At 37.7% G+C, this 12,496-nt stretch overlaps 1 protein-coding gene across 3 annotated transcripts in view; it reads left to right on the top strand.

Annotated features, from left to right (window-relative positions):
• RDX (radixin) overlaps positions 1-12,496 on the top strand; it is a 103,351-nt gene that overhangs the window by 26,668 nt on the left and 64,187 nt on the right. For all 3 annotated transcript variants that reach the window (XM_079930018.1, XM_079930016.1, XM_079930017.1), the window contains exon 3: positions 2,407-2,490. In XM_079930018.1, coding sequence (XP_079786144.1) covers positions 2,407-2,490 — 84 coding nt within the window. The remainder of the gene's footprint in view (positions 1-2,406; positions 2,491-12,496) is intronic.

Below are 12,496 nucleotides of genomic sequence, written 5' to 3'. Positions count from 1 at the left end.
GTAAATTGATACAATCATGTTGGAAGACAATTCAGCATTACATTGTAAAGTTGAAGCTATGCATACTTTATCACCCAGGAATTCTGAGTTATACTTCTAGAGGAACTCAGACACATGCACTAGGAGACATGTAGAAGAATGTTCATAGCAGTATTGTTCTTAATAACCAAAAAATTGGAAACAATTTAATGTCAATCGATAGGAAAATGGTAAATGAATTACTGTCTAGTCACATAAAGATGAATGAATTGCAACTACTCACAAAAACATCAGTGAATCTTAGAAATATAATTGTGAAAAGGCAAACTATAGTGTAGAAAAATTTTTGTTTAAACCTTTTATTGAAATAGAATATACATATGCAAAAGAATATATGTGTGTAGTTGATGAATTTTCATAAAATATACATATGTAATCATTGCCCACATCAAGAAGGACTTTATTAGCAAGTATTATACAATTTTAATACAGCTATGCAGCTAAAAATCAAAAACTAAACAATATTTTACATATAGATACCTACATTTGTGACAGAACTATTGTTTTTTAAAAAGCTAAGGGGATGACAAACACAAAATTTAGGTTAGTACTTACCTGTGGGCATTGGGGTCAGGGAATTCACAAAGAAGAAATACACTGGTGACATTTTTTGTCATTTCTAGTTTTTAAGTTGAATGGTAGATTTATGGGTAAAGGAGAACCTTTTCTTTGTTCAAAATGTTCTGACACCAAAAATGAAAACATTTTCTTTATTCAGAATGTTCTGATACCAAATGTGTGGGTTTTCCATACCAAGCAGTTCTCCAATTCTATGTGGATACCAGTTGTGTGTCCTGCAATTTAATTTGTTCTGACACAACTACCCAGAATTAGCGCAGACCCACCGGACTGCTCTGGACTTCTGAAGCAAATCACAGGTAGTGCAAGTGACTCACACTTCTGTCTAACTTGGCTAACTTTTGGGGATTCCCACGATCCCCTCTTCAGATTCTATAATTTGCTATATATAACAGCTCACAGAACTCAGGGAAACACTTTACTTACTATTACTAGTTAATATGAAGGGTACTATAAAGGATACAAATGAAACAGATGAAGAAGGTGAGGTCCAGAAGGGTCCCGAGTGAAGGAGTTTCTGTCTTTGTGGAGTTTGCAGTGCACCACCCTCTCAGCAGGAAGAAGCAGGGAAGCTCTCTGAACCCTTTCGTTTAGGGTTTTATGGAGGTTCCATTTCATAGGTGTGATTGATTAAATCATTGGACATTGATGATCAGCTCATTCCCCAGCCTTTCCCCTCCTGGGCAGTCGGGGTGGGTGTCTAAAAGGTTCAATCCTCTAATCATGTGATTGGTTTCTCTGGCTACCAGCCTCCATTCTGAAGCTATTAGGGCCTGTCTGGAGTCACCTCATTAACATAAACTCTATTATGGTTGAAAGGAGCTTATTATGAATAACAAAAGATCCTCCTCTCACATCTATCACTCAGGAAATTCCAGCGATTTTAGGAGCTCTGCCAGGAACCAGGATGAAGACCAAATATATATTTATTGTTATGTTACAGTGGGTTTTATTTTGTTATGCTTCATTGTCTATATATGTTACAAGTATTTTATGTGTATTAATATTTCCTAAAGGATTATTTTAAAGAAGGAGCTCTATAAGATTTTTTTGACTAGAGAAGGTATTTCAGATAAAAGTACATGTGTGGAGGTACATGTGGTTGTTAGCATGAGTAAAATGTAAGGGGAAATAAGTCTGATTTAGAGTTCTAATAGTGTGAGTTAAAAAGATAGGTTTTTACCATATCATGGTGAATTCTAGGTGAAGATGCTATTCTGGAGTAAAAATTATTTTGGTTAAGGCATGTTACGTTTTTGGTGAGATATCCACCTAGAAAGGTATTTACACCCAAAAATTGGAATTTAAAAAAGTTTAGCAAATAAAAGGCAATAGATGTATGGTTTTTATAAAGTGAAGAATAATACATTTGCAGTATAAATAAAACTAAATATTTGATTTTTATATTGAAAGAAATAGGGAATAGTGAATGACATTCAAAGAATTTGGAGTTATATCTCTGCCCTGCCATTTGATATCCATGTGTCCTTGGGCAAATGATGGAAACTTTTCTGTAGAAATGAACTTTTCTATAGAAATGCACATATCTCCTAGTATTGTTGCAGAGGCTAAATAAGAAAATGAAAAGCGCAGGTCCTCGTGCCTACTGTATGTTTTCAATAAATCAAAAACAAATATAAATAAATCAAACTATCACTTTAATAAAGAAAATATTAGGTACATTATAGAGTTGCTTTTTACTGCCTACATATGATACCACTTTATTTTATAAATCAGATAAAAGTATTTTCTCTTTTCTATTGATTTTCCCTTTGATTTTTATTGCAGATCAATGTAAGAGTAACAACAATGGATGCTGAGCTGGAATTTGCCATTCAGCCCAACACAACTGGCAAACAGCTTTTTGACCAGGTATCATTTACCAAATAAAGTATGTAATTTTGACACCATAGTGTGGATGCTACTGCATACTTCTTTCTGTGTTTTTTTACCTTAACTTATAATGCAACAATGTAGCACTTGGAATATTTCACAGTACCTGTTCAAATGTCTTGAACAACTGTAGGGGATAGTTTTTCTCATTCCTAGATTTTGAGAGATAGGACTTTTTAAAAATAATTATTAGCAGGTATTTATTTAACATCTGTTATGCAAATCATTGTAACGAGGACTAAAAGGAATTCAGAGATATTCTCCAGGGCTTCCCTGGTGGCACAGTGGTTGAGAGTCTGCCTGCCGATGCAGGGGACACGGGTTCGTGCCCCGGTCCGGGAAGATCCCACATGCTGCGGAGCGGCTGGGCCCGTGAGCCATGGCTGCTGAGCCTGCGCGTCCGAAGCCTGTGCTCCGCAACGGGAGAGGCCACAACAGTGAAAGACCCGCGTACCGCAAATAAAAGAAGAAAAAAAAAAAAAGATATTCTCCATAGTCCATGAGTGGAATAGGTGGAGATCCTAGACAGCGGGTGTAACCAAGCAATGGGCTTGTGTTCCCGCAGCACAGAAAGCCAAACTCTTGAAAGTGAGAGTTTGCAGCAAAGTAAGGGTTTATTTCAGGGCACCAAGCAAGGGAGTGGGAGACAAGTCTCAGATCCACTCCAACCTGGTCTTTGAGTTAGAGGGTTTTTTTAAAAGGGAAAGAACAAAGAAGCTGGGGTTAATCATCATCTTGTGACATTTTCTGTGACATTTCTTAATCGTAGAAGAAAGGATGTCTCTGGTTTATGATTTGCTAGCCAGGTGGTCCATGACTTGGTGGTCTGTTAGCTTATCTTGCCCTGGAGAAGTAAGCTGTACATTAATGATGATATCTGATGATACAACAGCAATTTTAGTACATTAATGATATCAACAACAGCAGTTTTGGTCATCTGACTCTGATTATTAGTGTTCATTTAGCACAGGATTAAGGTCAGAAGGGACAAGAAAGGGAATAAAGTTGGATAGAGAGGTTAATCCTAAACTCAGTTTTAGGGAAACTTGGTTTCAAGGGGATGGCAGGAGCAAAGGCACAGGCTATAAACAGGCACCTGACAGCAGTTTGATGTTGTCGGCTCATAATACGCTAGCCTGGAGTTAGAACGTGTTAAAGAACTTGGACTACTGATATTGTCTTTTTTTTTCTCACTCTTGAGAGCACATTTGAGCCACCTTGGGGAGCTTTCAAGAGGAAAAAAGAAAAGCAATGCTTGGAAACCACCTCTAGAGATTCTGTTAGTCTGGGACCTGCTCTAAACTATTAGTAGTTTTATTTAGGCTCCCTAGGTAATGCTGTATATAATGTTGTAAGTAATCAAGTTTCATTGAGAAAAGGAGGAAGGAGATTGGTGACCAGAGGTCAAGTGGTTAAGAAGTGAATTGATTGCAAAAAGGAGGAAGGTAACTTTTACATAAACTTTTATTGATACATATGAGCAGGAGAGCAATAGTCTGTGATCAGGCTTACTATTGACCTTAGAATATGGGAGAGAGAGTTTCTGGCATTACAGCAATAAATAACATATTAGATAGCTACTGATCCAAAATATGATGAAATAGAATTTAAAAACTCCTGGGAAGTTGTTTCTTCTCTTGACAAAGTAGTAAACTTAATCTCTTGATTAGATAATTAATGAACTTGAACGCCCTGATAAAGTCTGTTTGGAAGATGAAAGGCTTTTTTTTGGTGTGAGTGAGCAAATTTTTAAGACAACAACATAGGAAGCTGCATGCACCCATACGATATAGATATTTTACTTTTGTGAACTAATATTCACTTCTGTTGATTCTTCTAGGTCTCCTGTTTTGTAAATACATAGTCTGTCTTATTTGAATAAAAATGTAGATGCAGTTAGCATTTACTACTTCATAGCATATTGAAATGTTATTTATAGTGAGCAAAATGTTTTGTGTTAGTCAAAAATGAATCAGCAAGTGGGCCTTTTTGGTATTGGATAGTGAGAAATAAAATATTTGTTTTTTTACTAAGCAGAATTGCTTTAGTTTGGACACGAGGGAAAATTAAATTACATTTATTATAATGCAATAATATGTAGTAGTTGAAAAGTGTGGGCTCTGGAACCACACTGCCTGTAGTAGAATCCCAGCTGTAGCTCTTTGACTTCACACAAACAAATACTTTCTTTGCCTCATTTTTCTCATTTGTACAGTTAGGATGATAATAACATTACTCCTTCAGAAGGTTTTTGTGAGAACTAATTGAGACTCTGTTTAAAGTACTAGAACAGTATTTGCTATACACATTTCATATTGTAATTGAAGAGGTCTAAATTAAAGAGTATTGTTATCTCGTATGGGCTCTCTCAGCAATTAATTCTTGTAGTCCCTGTTCTATTTCCTGATAATGAGAGCCAGAATGCTAGGATCTAAAAGCAGGCATTTACCTTGGGTGTAGTGAGTATATGGGTGGGCTGTCAGGTCAGTAGGTTCAGGGTCAGGCCAGGAGCAGACCTAGGGGTAGGAGTTCTCTCAAATGAATCCACCTGTAACAAAACCTCACTTCTGATTAGGATGTCAGCTTGAGGCCATCTGCCCTGTGGAGGACTCTAGTTGAGTGCTTGAGGTCCTTTGGTTTGCTCCCTGCTGACTCTTTCTTCACTGGCCTCCTCTTCCAGCTTCTGCTTGTGGGATTAGAACAGTAATATCCCCAAGGAGTACTCAACATGATCTGTTAGGATGCAAGAAAAAATATTAAAATGTTTGTCTATATTTTTGTCTTTCCTCTTCCAAATTATTTTTAAAAAATATGCTAATATATTAGTGTGAGAGCATTGTATAACTTCTAAATAAATATACATATAATGTAGTTATGTGCCCAAGTATGTTTTTACTTGTAAGTTCATGATCTAAAGTTTCCTAGAACACTTTTAGAGGTAGGGAAAGATGGGGCCTCTTAAGGAATTTCACAACTGTGCTCTCATTTTTCCTGGTTTGTGTGTGATAGTCTGAAGTTCGCTAAGAGACTGTCCCTTGTGCCCCACTGTGGCAAATCCCCCTTTTACTTAGCATTGTGAATCACAAAAAGCCTAGAAACAGAAGCTGAAGCCTGCGCTTTGGTACACTTCTCTCTGCTGCTCTTGACATTTCCTACTTCTGCCACTCTGAGCTGGAATGTTTTCTGTGGAGCTGTTGGGACAACCTATCTTTTGCCAAAGTTGAATTATCTGGGGTCTCTTTTGTCCACATTAAAGTTTTGGTTGTGACTTCCCTGGTGGTGCTGTGGTTAAGAATCCACCTGCCAATGCAGGGGACACAGGTTTGATCCCTGGTCTGGGAAGATCCCACATGCCACGGAGCAACTAAGCCTGTGCACAGCTGCTGAGCCTGAGCGCCACAACTACTGGAGCCCACACTCTCTAGGATCCACGTGCTGCAACTACTGAGCTTGCGTGCTGCAAATACTGAAGCCCACGCGCCTAGAGCCTGTGCTCCGCAACAAGAGAAGCCACGGCAATGAGAAGCCTGCGTACTGCAACGAAAAGTAGCCCCGGCTCGCAGCACCTAGAGAAAGCCCACGTTGAAGCAATGAAAACCAGATGCGGCCAAAAAAATAAATAAAAATTAAAAAAAAAAAGTTTTGGTTGTTTGGCATTGATTGGCATTTGCCATCAGTGTGGGTCTTTGTATCCTATATCATTCAGAAATTTCTCAGTTTTTTTTTTTTTTAACGTGGTAACCTTTCCTAGCACAGCTAAATTTTTTTTTCTTGTTTTTAATTTTTTGCATGTGTCATGCCAGTGAAATTTTTAAACAGGGAAAGTAAACTGAAGGGTTCAGTTTGCTCTCTTGAAACCAAAAGCCTGATATGTTTTTAGATTTTTGACATATATACACTAATATGTATAAATTAGATAACTAATAAGAACCTGCTACATAAAAAATGAAATTAAAAAAATATATATATTTTGAGCCTAGACCCCGCCCCATGCTCAAACGTCACCCCCCACCCCAACTAGGCCCCTGCTCCACCCTAAACCCCACCCCTGCCTAAGTTCCACCCCCCGACTAAACTCTGCTCCCCATAACCAAGGCTTTTTTTCCTTCTTTTTTTTTTTTTCTTTTAGACTGGGGTTCTGTTTTACCTTGGTGCTGACTCATTTATATTTATATTTTTTCTAATAAATCTTTTATTTTTCTAATTTTATTTTATTCTTTATACTTTGTTATTGTTCTGCTCCTTTTGGCTTGTTCCCCCCACCTCTTTTTTTTTTTTTTTTTTTTGCTGTTGTGGTTTAGTTTTACCTTGTTGCAGTTTGTTTCAATTATATTATTATTTTTCCTAATATATTTTTATCTTTATTCTTTGTTATTGTACTGCTCCTTTTTCTCTCTCTCTTTTTTTTTTTTTTTGGCCATGCCACCCAGCTTGTGGGATCTCGGTTCCCAGGCCAGAGATTGGGCCCGAGTTCTTGCGGTGGGAGCGCCGAGTTCAAACCACTGGACTAACAGAGAACCTCAGACCCCAGGGAATATTAATTGGAGTGAGGCCTCCTGGAGGTCCTCATCTTGGCACCAAGACCCAGCTCTACGCAACTGCCTGCAAACGCCAGTGCTGGACGCCTCAGGCCAAACAACCAGTAAGACAGGGATACAGCCCTACCCATCAAAAAAAAAAAAGAAATGACAAAAAATATGTTACAGATGAAGGAGCAGGGTAAAAACCTACAAGACCAAATAAATGAAGACAAAATAGGCAACCTACCTGAAAAAGAATTCAGAGTAATGATAGTAAAGATGATCCAAAATCTTGGAAACAGAATGGAGAAAATACAAGAAGTGTTTAACAAGGATCTAGAAGAACTAAAGAGCAAACAGACAGTGATGAACAACACAATAACTGAAATTAAAAATACTGTAGAAGGAATCAATAGAATAACTGAGGCAGAAGAACGGATAAGTGAGCTGGAAGATAAAATGGTGGAAATAACTGCCGGGGAGCAGAATAAAGAAAAAAGAATGAAAAGAATAGAGGACAGTCTCAGAGACCTCTGGGACAACATGAAATGCACCCACCAACATTGGAATTATAGGGGTCCCAAAGAAGAAGAGAAAAAGAAAGGGTCTGAGAAAATATTTGAAGAGATTATAGTCAAAAACTTCCCTAACATGGGAAAGGAAATAGTCAAGTCCCATGCAGAGTCCCATACAGGATAAACCCAAAAGAAAAATGCTGAGACACATACTACTCAAACTATCAAAAATTAAATAAAAAGAAAAAAATGTTAAAAGAGGCAAAAGCAACAAATAACATACAATGGAATCCCCATAAGGTTAACAGCTGATCTTTCAGCAGAAACTCTGCAAGCCAGAAGGGAGTGGCAGGACATATTTAAAGTGATGAAAGGGAAAAACCTACACCCCAGATTACTCTACCTGGCAAGGATCTCATTCAGATTTGATGGAGAAATCAAAAGCTTTACAGACAAGCAAAAGCTATGAGAATTCAGCACCAGCAAAGCAACTTTACAACAAATGCTAAAGGAATTTCTCTAAGTGGAAAACACAAGAGAAGAAAAAGACCCACAAAAACAACCCCAAATCAATTAAGAAAATGGTAATAGGAACATACATATCGATAATTGCCTTGAATGTAAATGGATCAAATACTCCAAACAAAAGACACAGACTGGCTGAATGGATACAAAAACAAGATCCTTATATATGTTGTCTACAAGAAACCCACTTCAGACCTAGGGACACATACAGACTGAAAGTAAGGGGATGGAAAATGATATTCCATGCAAATGGATATCACAAGAAAGCTGGATTAGCAATGCTCATATCAGATAAAATAGACTTTAAGGTGAAGACTATTACAAGAGTTAAGAAAGGACACTACATAATCAAGGGATCAATCCAAGAGGAAAACTTAACAATTATAAATATTTATGCACCCAGCATAGGAGCACGTCAATACATAAGGCAAATGCTAACAGCCATAAAAGGAGAGATCGACAGTAACACAACAGTAGTGGGGGACTTTAACACCCTAGTTACACCAGTAGATCATCTAGACAGAAAATAAATAAGGAAACACAAGCTTTAAATGACACAATAGACCAGATAGATTTAATTGATATTTTTAGGAAATTCCACTGGAAAACGGAAGAATATACTTTATTCTCAAGTGCACATGGAATGTGCTCCAGAATAGATCACATCTTGGGTCACAAATCAAGCCTTGGAAAATTTAAGAAAGTTGAAATTGTATTAAGCATCTTTTCCAACCACAATGCTATGAGATTAGAAATCAATTACAGGAAAAAAAAACAGTAAAAAACACAAATACATGGAGGCTAAACAGTGTGCTGCTAAAGAATGAGATCACTGAAGAAATCAAAGAAGAAATTAAAAAAATACCTAGAAACAAATGACAAGGAAAACACGATGAGCCAAAACCTATGGGACGCAGCAAAAGCAGTTCTAAGAGAGAAGTTCATAGCAATTCAAACTCACCTTAAGTAACAAGAAAAATCTCAAATAAACAATCTAACCTTACACCTAAAGCAGCTAGAAAAAGAAGAAAAAGGAAAACCCAAAGTTACTAGAAGGAAAGAAATCATAAAGATCAGAGCAGAGATAAATAGAAATGAAGAAAACAATAGCAAAGATTAATAAAACTAAAAGTTGTTTCTTTGAGAAGATAACCAAAATTGATAAACCATTAGCCAGACTCATCAAGAAATAAAGGGAGAGGACTCAAATCAATAAAATTAGAAATGACAAAGGAGAGATTATACCTGACACTGCAGAAATACAAAAGATCATAAGAAAGTACTGCAAGCAACTATATGCCAATAAAATGGACAACCTGGAAGAAAGGAACAAATTCTTGGAAAAAGTACAAGCTTCCAAGATTGAACCAGGAAGAATTAGAAAATATAAACAGACCAGTCACAGGTAGTGAAGTTGAAGCTGTAATTAAAAATCTTCCAACAAACAAAAGTCCAGGACCAGATGGCTTCACAGGTGAATTCTATCAGACATTTAGAGAAGAGTTAACACCTATCCTTTTCAAACTCTTCCAAAAAATTGCAGAGGGAGGAACACTCCCAAACTCGCTCTATGAGGCCACCATCGCCCTGATACCAAAACCAGACAAATATATCACAGAAGAGAAAATTATAGACCAATATCACTGATGAACATAGACACAAGAATCCTCAACAAAATACTAGCAAACAGAATCCAACAACACATTAAAAGGATCATACATCATGATCAAGTGGGATTTATCCCAGGGATGCAAGGATTCTTCAGTATAGGCAAAAAATCAATGTGATACACTATATTAACAAATTAAAGAATAAAAACCATATGATCGTATCACTAGAGGCAGAAAAAGCTTTTGACAAAATTCAACACCCATTTAATGATAAAAACTCTCCAGAAAGTGGGCATAGAGGGAACCTACCTCAGCATAATAAAAGCCATATATGACAAACCCACAGCAAACATCATTCTCAGTGGTGAAAAACAAAGCATTTCCTCTAAGGTCAGGAACAAGACAAGGATGTCCACTCTCAACACTGTTATTCAACATAGTATTGGAATTCCTAGCCATGGCAGTCAGAGAAGGAAAAGAAATAAGAGGAATCCAAATTGGAAAAGAAGAAGTAAAACTGTCGCTGTTTGCCAATGACATGATACTATACATAGAAAACCCTAAAGGTGCCACCAGAAAACTGCTAGAACTAATCAGTGAATTTGGTAAAGTTGCAGGGTACAAAATTAATGCACAGAAATCTCTTGCATTCCTATGCACCAACAACGAAAGATCAGAAAGAGAAATTAAGGAAACAATCCCATTTACCATCGCAACAAAAAGAATAAAATACCTAGGAATAAACCTACCTAAGGAGGCAAAAGACCTGTACTCAGAAAACTGTTAAAACACTGATGAAAGAAAACAAAGATAACATAAACAGATGGAGAGATATACCATGCTTCTGGATTGAAAATGACTATAGTACCCAAAGCAGTCTACAGATTCAGTGCAATCCGTACCAAATTACCAATGGCATTTTTCACAGAATTAGAACAAAAATTTTACATTTCGTGTGGAAACACAAACGACCCCAAATAGCCAAAGCGATGTCGATAAAGAAAAAAGGAGCTGGAGGAATCAGGCTCCCTGACTTCAGGCTATACTACAAAGCTACAGTAATCAAGACAGTATGGTACCAGCACAAAAACAGAAATATAGATTAATGGAACAGGATAGATAGCCCAGAGATAAACCCACACACATATGGTCACCTTATCTTTGATAAAGGAGGCAAGAATATACAATGGAGAAAAGACAGCCTCTTCAATAAGTGGTGCTGGGAAAAATGGACAGCTGCATGTAAAAGAATGAAGTTAGAACACACTAAATTAACTCAAAATGGATTAAAGACCTAAATGTAAGGCCAAACACTGTAAAACTCTTAGAGGAAAATATAGGCAGAACACTGTATGACGTAAATCACAGCAAGATTCTTTTTTACCCACCTCCTAGAGTAAGCGAAATAAAAACAAAAATAAAAATGGGACCTAATGAAACTTAAAAGCTTCTGCACAGCAAAGTAAACCATAAACAAGACTCAAAGACAACCCTCAGAATGGGAAAAAATATTTGCAAATGAAGCAACTGACAAAGGATTGATCTCTAAAATATAGAAGCTGCTCATGCAGCTCAATGTCATGAAAACAAACAACACAATCAAAAAATGGGCAAAAGACCTTAATAGACATTTCTCCATAGAAGACATGCAAATGGCCAACAAATACATGAAAAGATGCTCAACATCACTTATCACTAGAGAAATGCAAATCAAAACCACAATGATGTATCACCTCACACCAGTCAGAATGGCCATCATCAAAAAATGTAGAAACAGTAAATGCTGGAGAGGGTGTGGAGAAAAGGGAACCCTCCTGCCCTGTTGGTGGGAAAGTAAATTGATACAGCCACTATGGAGAACAGTATGGACATTCCTTAAAATACTAAAAATAGAGCTACTCTATGACTCAGCAATCCCACTACTGGTCATATACCCTGAGAAAACCAAAATTCAAAAAGAGTCGTGTACCACAATGTTCATTGCAGCACTGTTTACAATAGCCAGGACATGAAGCAACCTAAATGTCCATCAACAGATGGATGGATAAAGAAGATGTGGCACATAAAAAAAAAGGAATATTACTCAGCCATAAAAAGAACGAAATTGAGTTCTTTGTCGTGAGGTGGATGGACCTCGAGTCTGTCTTACAAAGTGAAGTAAGTCAGAAAGAGAAAAACAAATACCGTATGCTAACACATATATATGGAATTTTAAAAAGCGGTACTGATGAACCTCGTAGCAGGTCAGGAATAAAGACGCAGACGTAGAAAATGGACTTCAGGGCACGGCGGGGGTTGGTGGGGGGAAGCTGGGATGAGATGAGAGAGTAGCACTGACATATATATGCTACATGATGTAAAATGGATGGCTAGTGGGAAGGTGCCGCATAGCACAAGATCAACTCGATGCCTTGTGACGACCTAGAGGGGTGGGATAGGGAGTGTGTGAGGGAGGCTCAAGAGGGAGAGGATATGGGGATATATGTATACATGTAGCTGATTCACTTTGTTGTACAACAGAAACTAAGACAACATTGTAAAGCATTTATACTCCAATAAAGATGTGAAAAATTAAATACAGAAATAAGATAGAAAGGGAAAAAACTAAAGAGAAAACTGTAAGAAAGAGTTAACATTAAGAGAGATATACCGTGGCTTCCCTGGTGGCGCAGTGGTTGAGAGTCCGCCTGCCGATGCAGGGGACACGGGTTCGTGCCACGGTCTGAGAAGATCCCACATGCCACGGAGTGGCTGGGCCTGTGAGCCATGGCCGCTGAGCCTGCGCGTCCGGAGCCTATGCTCCGCAACGGGGGAG

This window comes from Stenella coeruleoalba (genome assembly GCF_951394435.1).
Source record: "Stenella coeruleoalba genome assembly, chromosome: 8".
In the NCBI taxonomy this organism is placed as follows: Eukaryota; Metazoa; Chordata; class Mammalia; order Artiodactyla; family Delphinidae; genus Stenella; species Stenella coeruleoalba.
The sequence above is the reverse complement of the archived record's forward strand: the minus strand, read 5'-3'. Positions and strand labels throughout refer to the sequence as shown.